Source organism: Centruroides sculpturatus, unplaced genomic scaffold (assembly GCF_000671375.1).
Source record: "Centruroides sculpturatus isolate CEXI.00-Female unplaced genomic scaffold, Cexi_2.0 scaffold192, whole genome shotgun sequence".
NCBI classification, from domain to species: Eukaryota; Metazoa; Arthropoda; class Arachnida; order Scorpiones; family Buthidae; genus Centruroides; species Centruroides sculpturatus.
Window position 1 is genome coordinate 374,419 of NW_019384565.1, and position 17,223 is coordinate 391,641.

Below are 17,223 nucleotides of genomic sequence, written 5' to 3' on the forward strand. Positions count from 1 at the left end.
TTTTAGTTTTACCAAATAGTTTTACCAAAAGAAAGAATTTTTCGCCCTCGGTATCGTCTATACTTATCACCAACAATGATGTCACTGGTAAGACAATACCTAGGTTAACATTGGCAGCGTTTAAACTTCTACCAACCGACGCTCTTAACAGATTACAGTGTACCTGAAGAAGGCCAAAAACGTTCTTACTCGTGTATAAACAGCTAGAAACAAGTGAGGAAGGTTTTGTATTGATCATCTTAAAATAGTTCTAGCTACAAATGCATAGACATGTACTTGTACATAAAATGTATCCAAAAAGTTATGAAGTAAAGTATTTTCAGAAAATTTCTGAACAACAAATATAATTTATTGTGATATTATAAATATGCTATGAATATAATTTTACCGTAAATTAAGCCAGTTTTAAACTTCAAAGTATGAAATACCATATTTTGCTGTATCTTTTCAATGTTTAGATACCGGTACATAAATACTTAACATTCTACATCACCAAACGATCGCCTAAATATCGGGCTATAATATGGCTAATTAAATTATTGGAATAAAGTAATTTGACACTAGAGGTAGACGTTAGGCGCCATCTCTTAAGTAAATTAATAATTAAAATTAAATAAATAAATAAATAAATAAATCCTGTATTACATTCAAAAAATTGAGTATATTCATCAAAATGACTTTTAAAGTTTTAAATTTTTGTTGCTATTATAATATGAAGCAAACATTTTGCTACAGCATTTGAAATTTAGAAATATTTTTTACACTGTCTATGATTCATCTTTAATCTTTTAATTTTTAATTGTGTGCATGCATAACTTTTTACTGAAAAATTTTAACTATATAATACAATTGAAAATATTTCATGCATAATGAAATTCTGAAATAATACTGTTTTAAAATGTTCTATGTATAGAGATTGGAAGCAAAAGAAGTTGTTTGAAATAAATAACATTACATTTATAATATCAATATCTGATGAGTCATATATTAAGAATTGTGTAATTATTCACAAATTTAATGTTCATAATGATGTTTTGATATAATGATAAGTATAAGAAATTCAACAAAGTACTAGTTCTTTAGTGTTCAAATTCATATTCTCAAATATACTTTAAATTCAATAATTTATTGCTATAGATATCTTCATAAAATACATACAGTGATGATTTACGAATAAAATAACAAGATTAAATAATATATCTGCAAAAATTCTAAAGCATATTTTATATACATAATTATACTGAGCCAATGCCTGTTTAATTGATTGTACTGTACATAATAATACAGTAGAGCGTCAATTATCCGAATCAATTGGGGACTGGGATTGTTCGGAAAATCGATTTTTTGGATAACCAATTATGTACGAAAAAATACATTATTAATATAGTATATTAGTATATCCCAATAATAGTATATTAATATATGCCATGTTTAAATTTTTCTCCGTTGCGTGTTGCTTTGCGTTGAATTTTTGTTAAGCCTAACAAAAATTNTCGAACCCGCAGCCTCCGCTTGCCGTGCGGCGCGCTTACCAGTTACGCTACCCAGACCCTCGAGCTAGTCTTCGCTTCCAGAAGTATATTAGATTTAGATATAGCCTTACTTGGTTAAATACATCACTGACTGGGGACGACTCCTTTGCCCACGGCCATAGCGGCACTCAGCCAGCTAACGCAACACCTGGCGAGGTATATATATATATATAAACATCAACAACTCATAGCCCGAGTAGTAAATACATCACCAAACGATCACCTAAATATTGGGCTATAATATGGCTAATTAAATGATTGGAATAAAGTAATTAAATGATTGGAATAAAGTAAGTATTTGGTGATGTATTTACTACTCGGGCTATGAGTTGTTGATGTTTATATACTTAACATTCTATTACAGTTGTGTAGACTATAAGTAGGCTTGTCTAATTACAGTCTATGATAATGATGTTCCCTTAACAATGTATTTCATAGAATATATCCTGTCATGAAATTGTGCATATCTGTAGTCTTTATTATGGTATGTATAGTGTAATAGAGAATAATTATTAAATCATAAATATGCCAGGAAGTAAAATAGCATAGAATAAATTTTGGAATATATCCATGATACATATTGTGTTCCTTTAATTAAAAATTTCTTTTTACATTTAATAATTCATTTGTTTTATTATCAGTTATTGATAAATGACTGCTACCATATCCCACCAATGGAGCATTACCATATTCCGCAATAGTCTCCGGTAACCCAGAATCTCAAGCTGAATACAACAGCTGGATGAAAAATGGTCAATAAGACAAGATCAAATTTAATATTAATGTTGAATCTCTCCAAACTGAAATGCATAAAGAATTGTATAACTTCAAGAAATCTTTGGGAAAAGCTCAGATCAATATATCAAGCCCACGATTCAGCCAACTAGGCCTCTCATAAAAATGCTAATTTCTACCAAGTTGCATGAAACAGACTTTCTTGATCATATTGCAAAGTTCTTAGACACTGCAGACAAACTTGCCAATTTAGGAATTGTAGTAATTGAAGAGCTCTTCTCCATGTTGTTGTTATACAGTTTGCTCAACAATTTCAAAATCTTTCATACTGTGATTGAAATGAGAGGTGACTTTCCAAAATCAAAACCTTAGAAAAATATGAAGGATGAGCTTCCTGTGAATTGCAAAATAATGATGTGCTAACCATCCACCATTAAAATCATGATACAAATCAAACCACACAGAAAACAACAAACAAGGATTAAAACTGGGGTGTACTTTTTGCCAAAAGGCTGGCCATAAAGAAAGAGACTATTGCAAAACGAAGAAGCAAGACAACCAACTGAGATCAGGCAAACCTGACAAGAGAATATTCCTTACAAGTGAGTCTTTTTATCACACTGGAATACCTAACAATGCTTGGTGTCTGAACAGTAGAACAATGTTACATGTGTTCAAACATGAAAATTTTTAGACTTACAACCTACTCCTAATGCCAATTTGGAGCTTGCTAATGATCAAACTGTATCCATTAAAGCACTTGGTACTGCCCAGATTCACATGGACACAGGTAAGCAGGAATGATCCTTCAGTCTGCCGAATACTCTTCATGCACCATCACTTTGCATGAACCTTTTATCAGTCTCCAAAATAACAGACAAAAGCTACAAAGTTATATTCGATCAAGTCAGTGCCCAAGTCATTGACCCAAAAGGAACAATAGCCACAGTTGCCAATTGCATCAGCAACTTCTACTATACGCTACCTCAATATGAGTGAATCCACTTCTCTGAGGAAAACATCAAGTCAACCAACTGCAAATTCAGCACAAAAAATTGGTCATCTCCAAACTGCTGCATTAAGAAAATTGTTAGATTGAGAAGGAGCCACTGATCTTGAGTTCAACAAGGAAGATGTGTTTAGCACATGTGAAACATGCATTGTAGGAAATATGTCATGCTTTCCCTTTTCACATGCTTTTCTACTCTTGTTGCATGAACAAGCTGACCCATGCAGAAGAAATCTATTGGCAGATCACTTTACTTTGTCAAATTCATTGATGATTATAGTCTCAGCTCTACTGAAGCTCTAGTCTAAAATCCATCAGACTAACTAAAGCAGCAAAGGAAGCTATCCATCTCAAACATCTCTGCAATGTTCAGTTAGAACTCAATAATCCCGACAATGTACAATGATAAAGCACCCAGAAGCTCACTAAGAATCTAATCTTCCATTCTCAGACAAAACATATTGACATATGACATCACTTCATCCGGGAATCCCGAGAACTCAAAGACGTTGACATCAAATATTTGTCAACCGATGATATGCCTGTCGACATATCTTAGCTAAACTCTGTTTTCAGGCAAGCATCAATTATGCATCACCACATGGAAATCCAATCCATTGAAGGTCCCCCTTGAAGGTAATCAAATTGAGGCGGTGTTGGTTCTTACAAGTGAGAACCAAATTAGGAGAACCTACCTTAGACAAAAGAATCTCCTTGTCCATTTGTTTCACCTCTGCAGTTTATGACCTGCCATCATGTGTGGAATGTCATCTATTAGATGCATATCCTGTGTTATTCATGTATTATATTTTAGATCAAAATTGTCTCAATTATAAATGCTCATTTTCTCTCCATCTCCATTATGACTCCCAAATTTTAATACAGTTAATGAAACCTAAATGTAAATGAAGTATGAAATGTCTAGATATCTAATTAAAAGTTTATTTTAAATATTCGTTAAAATTAACTTTACTCGCTTATCCACCACTTTATATTTTAAAGGGAAAAAGTTTAAAGTGGATAAAACTACGCTGTCGTGGGTTCGTACCTTACCAACGTCGAGTTTTTCGAGTTTTCTTAACCTATCTAAAGTATTTAACTTAAATAAGAACCAGTTTCCGGTAGAAAGTCTTCGAGAGAGATATCTATCCCCTTAGCAGATTGCCCTTATGTTGCGTTGCTTTATCCCATCAATCCGGAATAAGAAGAAGAATGCCCTGTGTTGTGCCCACCAGTGACCAAGCGGTCTTCGTACCCCGAACACTAGGAGTTCGGTCGTGGGTTTTGCGCCTCGCTCGGACGGGCTGGCCACGTGAAGATTTCCGTGTTTTCTCCACGTCTGTAACTCCAGTTTCCCTTAAAAAAAAAGACCTACCGGAAGGCATCCCTCTGGCAGATCGCCCAAGTGTTGCGTTGCCATAACTTAACCAACAACAACACGCGCTGTGTTGTGCTCTGTCGAGGTTCCGTTTAAATATATCCGGAATTATCGAGTCATTATAATTCGATTTTAGATTACGTTTTACTGAATTTAATCATTTTAACAAAATGTATACAAAGAAATGGTTGGGTACTTTTCCGTTAACGGAACACAAGCTGTGATTTTTAACGGCTTGATTATTTANCCATTATAAAATAAATTTTATAGTTTTTTGGATAATTTGTATCAAATCACAATCTTCATTGCATTATTATTTTGATAGTGCCGTGTTTGTCTGTATTTTTTTGTTGTAATTGTCTGAAATAAATTACTTCTTGATGAGACCATACATAATGAAATCAGTGAATATTAATGTGAAAAGACTAGTAGTTCAATTGTGACTTAATAAATACTCATTATTCGTCAGAAATGCATATATTAACTTCTCAGGTGGTGAATGCCATTGATGTAAATCTAAGGACTTTTCAATGTTTTACTTGCTGTGGTAATGTCAAGGACTTTAGGTCATATGTAATTTATGTGACATCTTGCAAATGTTTCAATGTAGTACACCTTTTGATTTTAGAAATATTATAACTAATCTTGAGAAAAATAATTTGTAAAAATTGTACAAGTACTTTGTTAAAATTACGATATTGCAAAGGTAATCTGAATGAAAAACTTGAAATGTGTAATAAAATCATAATGTGGATAAGATTTAGAGAGGCTATTTGAGAAGAATCTGCGAACTCTTGTTTTGTTGTGAGGTGATTAGTACATTTATTATGATAAAAATCTTTGAATAAGCTAAATAATTTGCAAACAATAGAATAATGTTATTACAAATGAATAAATTTGAAAGTTTTATACTTTTTAGATATATGTAATTTTCCCTTCAACAGGGATACTTTTCCTTTTCTGCTAATAAAGATTGATTGATTGATTATTTGAAGAAATTATCCAGTTCATATAAAAAGTCAGACAATGTTATGCAATATAAACTTTAATGCCAAATATAATACAATAAATTTATGTTAAAATAAAATTTTCTGCAAAAAGCAATATAAAACATATTCAGCATTTTAAGCAAATATCTTATGACAATGTGCAAATAATCTTTGAATTGAATTAATAATGCAAAATTAAAACTTACAGAAGCAACTTTTTTGATATAACAGTATACAAAAATGGTACAATTAATAGCATAAACAAAAGCAAAAATGAATATTTAGCATAAAGTTTTCTCTCATTTTCACATACTAGTATTATTCCATATTTCTATTGTCTTACAACTACTAAATTACATCTAATCAATATTACTTATTCATTCATTTCATTATTTAAATATATCAAAAGTCATTAATAGCTGTTGGATCAGCTTTCTTTTTTGAAATTTCTGATTTGTTTTTCAAAAAACAGTTCAGATTCATTACATAGAAATTACATTACAAAATTTTTTGAGAATAACAACTATAAGATTATTAATTTAATTTATTTAAAATAGTATTTTTAATTACACTTATTCACTATCCAGAATATATTCAAATTTATTTTTTTTTTTTCAGGATGTATTAAAAGGTATATATCTGGATTTAGAAGCACCAACTTTAAACAATTTCATTTTACAGTCTATACCTTTTCAACGTGTTGTTATAGACTACAGGTAAAATATCTAATTTAATCCACAATCATATGCAATAACAGTGATTTTCTGTACCTACTGGTGCTTTCTTTGATTTCAATTGACTTACTTAGTTGTGTTTCCACAATATCCTCATGCTAACTATTTGACTGTAAAAATTTCAGTCAAAAAAGACTTTTTTACTTTTTATGAGCCCTCAAAAAACTTTGAAAAATTGCTATCTTATACACATAATTATATGCAATTTTTCATTTTAGTAACAATAACCATATAAACAATTTTGGATCGGTTAAAATCTTTTATCCTTTTTTAAAATTCAATCAGAAACAGATGGTAAGCAACTTGAAGGTAAAATAAAGTTCTTTATTAAAATTAATTCCTGGACTATTCAATTTATATAATTATGTAAATATTGTTTAATTCCCAAATTTCTACCAGGGACTCCAGAGTGATTTTTCATTGTTTAAAGACAATTGTGACCATATTGATATTGTGAAAACTTTTAGTGCTGTGTGTAGTTGGTGTCATATCTTACAATAAAAGGTCAACATCAGATGTATTTCATATCGTCAGTCATTTTAATGAAGAATTGTACTTGTTATATCAAGTTGTTACAACAAAACAATATATTGTAAATTAAAAAACATATGATGAAATTTGACATATGCAGAGAAGACACATTACAGGCATTTTCAGAATTGTCAAATTCAAGGAACAGTAATTACAATACAGTAGAGCGTCATTTATCTGAATCAATTGGGGACTGGGGTTGTTTGGATAACTTATTTTTCGGATAACCGATTATGTACAAAAAAATATATTAACCTATCCCGTGTTGAAATTTTTCTCTGTCGCATGTCGCTTAGAGTTGAATTTTCATCGATGTTAAGCCTAACGTAAACTTTTTAAAATAATAATTGTGGCTATTGTATCGTTAAAAATTATTTCTTTATTTTGTACAAACAAAATAAATATATTGAAAAATATAAAAACAATAAAAAATTATACTTCAGAAGTTAATTTAGTATCAAAAATGTAAAATATTTGAGTAGCCCAAGACATAGCCAAAGATTACAGCACCACAGCACTGGCGAAAATTTAAATTTGGCGACTGGAATTATTTCAGATAAACGATGCTCTACTGTATAATTGTGTGTGAAAAAAATTGGTGGAAATTGCCACCTTATGGATGCAATGTTGCAAAAAAAAAAAAAAAACTTGCATGTGTTTGCAGGTTAAGATAGCATATTGCAGGGTAAAATTGAGTGAATGAAATACATATATGAATAATTAGATTCTAAGAATGTACCAAATATTAGTTGATGTTTTTTTTTCAGTTTTAAAAGGGGAAAATTGACATGTATTCAAGCCTCAATGTATATTTGAGTCATGTAAAAGTTTTTTTACTTTCAATAACTGTCTATGGTATATGTTGTATAGAGTTAAACTGATGCTAAAATTTGGTGTGCTGATTGTTTAATGATGTTAAACACCAGCTTAGTTCTGACCTGTTATGCTGCTGCCCTCAATTGTGCTTTGGAATTAAGTGTTTGGCATGATTGTAAATGATCAATTAGTTATTGTTCAAAAACAACCAACTAAACTAAGCCAATTGTTTTTATAATATTAAACAGAATCAATCAGTTTCTTTTACAGAAATTTTATTTTGGTAACTTTTTTATTTTACTCCTAGGAGTTTCTACTAATCAAGTGATCGTCAAAAATTGGGGGAGATTGCTGAAAATTTACCATGAAATTTATTCTGTTGCAAAGTGTAAATTTCCATGAAATTATAAATTCATATATTCAATATGATTATATGTTTTAAACACTTTAAAAAAAAGTCAATAAAAGAAGTGAAAACAAAACACAAAATTTTAGTTTCATTTTTATTAATCATAAAAATGCAATTACACTTTCCAAAATACATGGAAAATGTGCAAGGAAGCTCATTTTCCCTGGCATAATATACAGCAGCCTACTACCTGGTGCATAGAACATTGTCTCAATTTTCCTGTATGACTTTTAAGTTTTCCTGTATGCAATAAGTTACAATTTGTCACTAACAATACAAATATACAATGCACTTATTTCTTTCTATACAACAAACCTTTGAGTACAATTTTCTGATTGACTAGGTGTGATTTAAATGCAATTTGTAAAAATTACTAAAAATGCGATCAAAAATTCTTGTGTGTATGTGCTGTATGATTTTCAGACATTTAGAAATAATTTAAAAATAGGACAACTTAAACTTGGCATTAGAAAATCCACAGGTGTACCCTTCACAAAATGTTGTCATTTTTGTCGTCACTTAAATTATATTTAAAGTATTTTTCAATAAAACTGAGAATGACAAATACATTCATACGTATTTAAATGTATTTGTGTCTATATAAGTATAGTAAACAACCCAAAGCTTGATATATATATATATAGATACGTTTAATGTGATCATTGGCTATGTACGTATTTGTGTCATTCTCATTTCTTTGGAAAATATTATAAATTCTCAAATAAAATACAGGCATACCTCGACTTACGTCGGTTTCGAGTTACGTCGTTCCCGATTATACGTCGCTTGTTAAAAAAGTATATGGAAAAATAAAAATCAAGTTTAAGTCATTTTATTCGACTTTACGTCTGTCCGCCACAAATATTGAAGTCGTAATATCACTAGATAAACGTTTAAAGCACATAAAATCATATTAAAATATATACAAGTATGTACTGTATTTACAGTACACGCATTCGTAAATTTAGATTACTTTTTTTGTACTATATTAAAAACTAAAATTTATTTGTTTGTAAGCTTAAAATAGATTTTTATTAACCATATATTATTTAAAATACTTTCCTAGTGATAAGTAGATTCGGAGACAGGTAAATTCGACTTACGTCGTTTTCCTGGAACCAATTAACGACGTAAGGCGAGGTATACCTGTACTTACTAATTTTTTTAATACTTATATTACACTGCTATTTGAAATATTATTAATATAAAATTTTTTTAAATTTATAGAAGTAATCCTGAAAAGTATTATTAACGAAAGTATATTGAACTTGCTTCAATGGAAAACTATTACGTAAAAATTTAAAATGTGAGAAATCTCAAATAAGAATAATAAAAATTATAAAAGAAATATCAATATTATTAATAAAATAAATAAATAAATCCTGTATTACATTCAAAAAATTGAGTATATTCATCAAAATGACTTTTAAAGTTTTAAATTTTTGTTGCTATTATAATATGAAGCAAACATTTTGCTACAGCATTTGAAATTTAGAAATATTTTTTACACTGTCTATGATTCATCTTTAATCTTTTAATTTTTAATTGTGTGCATGCATAACTTTTTACTGAAAAATTTTAACTATATAATACAATTGAAAATATTTCATGCATAATGAAATTCTGAAATAATACTGTTTTAAAATGTTCTATGTATAGAGATTGGAAGCAAAAGAAGTTGTTTGAAATAAATAACATTACATTTATAATATCAATATCTGATGAGTCATATATTAAGAATTGTGTAATTATTCACAAATTTAATGTTCATAATGATGTTTTGATATAATGATAAGTATAAGAAATTCAACAAAGTACTAGTTCTTTAGTGTTCAAATTCATATTCTCAAATATACTTTAAATTCAATAATTTATTGCTATAGATATCTTCATAAAATACATACAGTGATGATTTACGAATAAAATAACAAGATTAAATAATATATCTGCAAAAATTCTAAAGCATATTTTATATACATAATTATACTGAGCCAATGCCTGTTTAATTGATTGTACTGTACATAATAATACAGTAGAGCGTCAATTATCCGAATCAATTGGGGACTGGGATTGTTCGGAAAATCGATTTTTTGGATAACCAATTATGTACGAAAAAATACATTATTAATATAGTATATTAGTATATCCCAATAATAGTATATTAATATATGCCATGTTTAAATTTTTCTCCGTTGCGTGTTGCTTTGCGTTGAATTTTTGTTAAGCCTAACAAAAATTTTTATAATAATAATCATAGTTATTATATCGTTAAAAATTAGTTTTTTTATTTTGTACAAACAAAATAAATATATTGAAAAATATAAAAACAAAAAAATTATACTTTAGAAGTTAATCTAGCATCAAAAATTTTCGAACCAGCACGACACAGTTTGACTGGAATGCTTTCAGTTAACTGACATTTCGGTTGATCAACATTCGGATAATTGACACTTTGGTTGATTGACATTTGGATAATCGACGCTTTACTGTATCTCTAAAATAGCACTTAAAGTAATAAAAAAAGAAGTAATTTTTCACAGCAAGTGAATTAATATTGTCTCTTCCATATAGATAAGTAATTTTAAGGAAAATGCAAATTATCATCTAAAGTTTTGAAATCTTCAGTACTTTAGAAACAAGAAAAGATAATTTTCATTGATCAAGTTATTAGCTTGTAACACTTTACATAGAATATGCTTTAAGTTATATATTAAAATAAAGACAATAATAGTTTTTAATTAAATCAAAGTGAAAAGTGACAAAACCCATGTTTTCACATGCTTGTCTTTAATTTTCCAATTAAGTTACATCTTATATATCTAAAACATAAACCATTCTTTCAAATAAAATTACTGAAATATGAAATAAGCAATAATTGATGAAATAATTTAATCTGTTATTTATTGATAAATTCAATAATGAATAAAGAATTAAAAATAGTNACTGAGCCAACTGACTTTTGAGAAATAAATAACATCATAACAGTGGGACTAAGAAATTCAGTTATATGACCTTTAAAAACTTTTAAAAATAATTTTAAACTTTTGTATAAGAATGTTGTTTTGGATTAAAATAATGAATAAATGTTAATGATTTTAATTATATTCAAAATGCAAATAACTTGTTATTTAACTTCTTAGTTCTTACAGAAATATTTAAATGATTATTTTCTGAAATACAGTAAATCAGTTTATAATGAGCAATTACTTATTGTAACATTGGCATAAAGCTGGGCTGCAATTTTAATCATATTTTAATAAGCTTTCTGTATCTGGTCTCAATTAATTTTCATCTTATCTAACTCTGTTCTTGAGATTAATGAGGGACAGACAAATGGATGATAGTAGAAAGGACAAATTTACTGGGCTGCAATTTTCAAATTGCAGCCCAGTAAATTCTTAAGAACTTCTTGAATATATTTTATGTCCAGAAGAAAAATGTAACTTTTTTAATGTGTATTTTGAAGATGTATTCTGAAAAAGTTCAAAAGTGAAATTCTTAAGGATGTAATTTTTAAAATAGTTTTAACATTAAGAAACATAATAATTGCTAATTATTAACATTTCAATATATATTTTTAGTTCACCAAATATTGCTAAATCGTTTCATGCTGGACATTTGCGATCAACAATTATTGGAAATTTTATAGCAAATCTTCATGAATTTCTTGGACATAAAGTTACAAGAATAAACTATCTTGGTGATTGGGGAACTCAATATGGTAAATTTAGATATTTTATATATTACTTAATATTTTAAAAGGAATTAAGGAATTTGAAAATTTGCATTCATTTTAATTTTATGAAATTTGCTATTTTCTTCAAAACCAACAAAATTTACAATTTACTAATTTATTGTTTTTTTAAAATAAAATATTCAAGTTTTTAAAATATTTTATATATTGGAAATTTCAGGTTTAGTTAGTGCAGGATTTGAAGAATTTGGTTCTGAAGAAGAATTACAAAAAGACCCAATAAATCATTTACTACAAGTAAAATAGCTATATTTTAATATCTATAAGTAATATATGTCTTTTAATATGTTTTTATCATCAGGCTAACTGACCTTTGCAGTACAAATGCATCAGTGTCAGTTATCTTGACAATACCTGTTAAACACAGATGAAAATGTTTGCTTTCTTGTAGTTTCTTCTTACTGGATATTGGTTATATGTGCAATAATATAAAAGCCATTGTGTGTGTGTGAATTCCTTATAACTCCTGCAGTTTTTGTCCAATCCAGATGAAATTTTGGTTATATTTATTTTATGTTCTGGCAGAAAGTATAGACTACTTATTTTGTGGAAATATTAGCTATAGAATATGTGTTTTATCAATTTCTGATCAGTGATTGCACTTATGTTGCAGTGACATCAGTGACCTCATTTAGTTTGTGCTTGATGACAGAATTTCCTTTAAGTTGCATTTTTAAATATTTTGGAAAATGACATATTTTAAACTTACTTCATTAAATTTAAACTTTAGAAAAGATAGCTGCATCATGTCACTTCTATAACAAATTTTTTAAAAATCTTTTCATAGTGACCAAGTGACATATTATCCACTCGGAAGTAACAATCTAACAAGATGTATCTCTATTTTTCTCAATTCTTTAAGCTCTACTTTCTCATAAAAAGTATTTCGTGATGCTTGACGAGGGAATTTACAGTGTTTAATAATAATAATTACTTAAATGATTGGACAATGCCCTTTATAGGACAATTTATAACAATTTTTCTCATTGTTTGAATATAGATTACCACTCAAATAGATCCACTTTAAGTCTATTTTTTAAAATTTATTTTGGATGTGGTTTTATTTAAGCCTTAGGGCTATTTGAATCTACTGGTTTATTTTTCAAAAAATTGATTTTTGTATGTGTTGGTATGAGTGGCTGTAGAGGTCATTAAATGAAAACAAAAAAAAATTAATTTTAAAAAAGAAACACAAATGGAAAGAAATGTGACACAATACAGGTATACCTCGACTTACGTTATTTCAAGTTACGTTGTTCCCAATTATACGTCGTTTGTCAAAAAAGTATATGGAAAAATAAAAATCAAGTTTAAATCATTTTATTTGACTTTACATCTGTCTGCCACAAATATTGAAGTAGTAATATCACTAGAAAAATGTTTAAAGCACATAAAATCATATTAAAATATATACATTTACAAGTATGTACTGTATTTGCGCCACAAGTATTCGTAAATTTAGATTACTTTTTTCTGTACTATATTAAAAACTAAAATTTATTTGTTTGTAAGCTTAAAATAGATCCTTATTAACCATACATTATTAAAAATGCATTAATAAATAAAATACAGAACAGGAATTGGCAATTTATGGTTTAGCCTAGTGACAAGTAAATTCGACTTATGTCGTTTTTCAACTTAAGTCGTTCTCCTGGAACCAATTACCGACGTAAGGCAAGGTATACCTGTAGTTTACACAATTAGAATTTTGAATAGATTGTTTACAGCAGAAAATCGACTGACATTTTCCTGTTAGATTCAATTCATTATGTGAAGATTGCGTGGGAAAATGTAAACATGCTTAATCATTGCAAACTGCTTTAAACATGCAGGATTTCATTCTACAGTGACAGTTCAAGATGAAGATAAGGATGAAGAACAGAATGTTTAATTAGATGAACTGCTGCAACACTGCCATGATCTACAAGAAACTGCCTCTGTAGATGAAACTGACTACAGCACAGTGGATGATCGCATGGAAGTTTGCTCCTCAGTGAGTGTTGTCGATATTGTCACAGAAATTCAGGACAAGAGTGATGAATCTGGAGGTGAAGAGAATGAATCACTAGAAAAGCCAACCCCAAAACCAATGAGCTGGAAACATTAAGAATCCTTAGATGTTACTTGCCAACAATTGACAGTTGCGAAGATGTTTTCAAGGCATTCACGATTGTTGAAAAGAAAGTTGAGACAGTTAAGCACTCAAAACACTAAACAAATTTTTCAGTTTATCATCTACAGCAGGATTGTCCAACTTTTTTTCCTAATGGGCCAAATTAGAAATTTAGGTATATTCAGTGGGCCACAAAGGTACTTTATATAAATTTATGCTTTTAAAAAGTTTAAAATGTGAATAACAAATTATTTTATAATTACAAAAAATACTGTATTATTGACAGTAAAAAAGTAAATTATACTCACACAAAATAAAAATAAAAAATATTCAATGTGATTTTTGACATTACCTTCTTTTTATAATATTGCCAATATCTGCTTTTATGGTACTAGTCTTAATTCTAAGAATGTTAAATGGGAATCACTCAACCTATTTCTGTCAGTAGTTTTGATGTTTTTCGTGTACAAAAAGAATTGTTCACAACAGTATGTACTGTACTATCCCACATGCATAAGCTTTCTAGATAAATTGAATTTCATCAAATTCATCGAATGAACTTCTTTATAAAATTCAAGAAGAGAATGCTCTATGATAAGTTTTCAAAGATTCCCTGCTTTAAGGTTCAATGAGTTCTAGCTAGTAGTTGGATAGTGCTTCTGCATAATTAAATGAAAGTAGATCACTAAACAATTTTAATTAAGTTTCTATTTTTCTGAAGTCAGAAAATCTGGTTGTTAAATGTTTTAACAAAACTTCACATAATTTACTATATTTTTTAATGTTCACAGGAAATTATTTTTTCTTTTTAATAAACTCTGAAAATGCACAATTTCACCAGCTTTCAATTGTGTTATTAAAAGTTGTAACTTCTTAGTAAAACCAATTATTTGATCAAACATTGTGCAACATAACTGGTCTTTTCCTTATAAATGTAAATTAAGTTTGGACAACATTTCAGTGATATCTACTAAGAAGGCAAGATCATTCAACCATTCTTCATTTTCTAAAAAATCTACATTTTGCTTCTTGCTTTATATGAATTCTTATTTCAGGTAACAATAATTAAAATCTTTTCAAAGTTGCTGTTTTACTGAGCCAACTGACTTTTGAGAAATAAATAACATCTTCATACTCACTGCTAATTTCTTCCAAGTATGCTTTGAGCTCACGATGGATCAAGCCCCAAGATCTGATAAAATTCACAACTTTCACAAAATCTATCATCAACTGATTCATATTTAACTTTTGAACACATAATTGCTGTTGATGAATCATGATCAACCATTTCTTTGAATATAGTAATAAATCCTTCATTTTTACCAATTAATGCAAGAGCACCATCAGTTGTAATCAAATAAATTTTATTTCTATCAATATTGAACTTTTCAATGACTAAATTAAAGTGTTCAAGTATATCACTGCCAGTTGTTGTTCCTTCATATGGCATAAGTTCAACATTTCTTCAATTATATTAAAATTGACATCAATTCCTCTGATGAAAATAATCAATTGTACAGTGTTACTTTGATCATTACAGTTTAGTAGTGGATGAAAGTACTGAACGCATTTAGATAATTGGGTCTGCAATGTACTCACAATATTGTCATCTATGTCATCAATTCTTATACCAATTGTTTCATTGAATAAATTCACTTTCTTGGGACAATATTCATTAAAAGCAGTTACAATACATTTTTTATTAATTCACCATCTTCCAATGGCTTAACCTTCTGAGCCAATTTTTCAGCTATTAAATATATGTACAAAAGTTAGTTATCAGTTTTAACAACAGATTTTTTGAGAATGTTTTATTGAGAACTAAACTGCTTTTTCAATTAGTCTAGTTTCATTTTTCTTCTTTCTTCGTTTAATTTATTACATTCTGACTCATGTTTGGTAGCATAGTGACACTTAATATTATATTCCTTACACATGGCAATTTTATCATGACAAATAAGGCAGATAATAATAATGCATGTTTCAATTACAAAATATTTTCTTGCTCGAAAGATATTGAATTTTCTCTCTTCTGTTATTTTTCTTTTCTTAGTATTAGATGCCATGACCAAATGTTGAGTTATTAAAAATATAAATTTAAAGTTGATGAAATAAGTATGAATATAATTGGAGATTGAAAATATTTAAATTATTACATTAGCAAAAGAAATATATAGATAGACCTATGTCTGTATTATATATCTGTAATTAGAAATAAATAAAGAGTAAATTAGCCCCTTCCACTTTGGCATTGCGCCTAACCTCGATTCACTAAAAATGGCTGACACTCTTTTGAAAAGAGAAATTATGTCTTTTTCATTTACCTGATGAAAGGTAACCATTCTTTATCACTAACAACATCACTTCATTATAAAAATCTTTAAAACTGAAACAATCAAAATGACAGACCACGCCATCAAATTTTTTGATTGGTTAGTTACAAATTATGTCACCAATTACATCAGTACGACATCAAATTATATCCAGTGAAACAAGAATAATTTTTATGGCATAATTTACCAAAATAAATGAGAATGTACCTGAAAAGTTTAGGGTGCAGTGGGCCACAGTGTAGGCTGCAGGTTGGACATCTCTGATCTACAGCATTATTGTAAATGGAGTACACAATGTATTGTAAGCCTATAGTACTGTATAAAACATTACTGTGTTTTCCTAATTGTTGTTTTGTGTGTGGTTTTTTTTTCTTTGCAACTTTGTTTTAGTTGTCATATCAGATAACTTGACACATTTCCACTTTTCCTGGGATGTTGACTTATGCAGACTCATCTGTATATTTTTTTAATTTTATTAATTGACTGGCTTATTTAAAGGATATTCTTAATAGCAACAATTTTTTCAATTTCTGAAATCAAGTTTTTATTAATTATTTCTGATAGATCAATATATTTATTTTACAATAATTAATTTTAGGTATATATAGCAGCAAGTAAACGAGCAAATGAAGATCCAATATTTCAGGATAAAGCTCGGAAACATTTTTCTTTAATGGAAAATGGTATGAATTTATATATAAATTGGTAGTTTTTCTCAAAGATACTGTAGTTTAATTTTGAAACTCCAAAATTAATCTAGATTAAAAAGTAAATAATAACTATATAATTTCTTATATAGCAATTAATATATTTAAATTATTCTTCTGACAGAATTAATTTTACAAATATTACAAATTTTTTCTTTCATTTTTGTTAACTTGTTTTCATAA

The 17,223-nt window shown here is 28.5% G+C and overlaps 1 protein-coding gene across 1 annotated transcript in view; it reads left to right on the top strand.

The window, feature by feature from the left end:
* The first annotated feature begins 4,181 nt into the window (after positions 1–4,181).
* Positions 4,182–17,223, top strand: part of LOC111624028 (probable arginine--tRNA ligase, mitochondrial) — a 35,769-nt gene continuing 22,727 nt past the window's right edge. The window contains exons 1-5 of the mRNA XM_023366796.1: positions 4,182–4,186; positions 6,231–6,359; positions 11,715–11,854; positions 12,048–12,124; positions 16,932–17,016. Of these exons, the coding sequence (XP_023222564.1) occupies positions 4,182–4,186; positions 6,231–6,359; positions 11,715–11,854; positions 12,048–12,124; positions 16,932–17,016 (436 nt within the window). The remainder of the gene's footprint in view (positions 4,187–6,230; positions 6,360–11,714; positions 11,855–12,047; positions 12,125–16,931; positions 17,017–17,223) is intronic.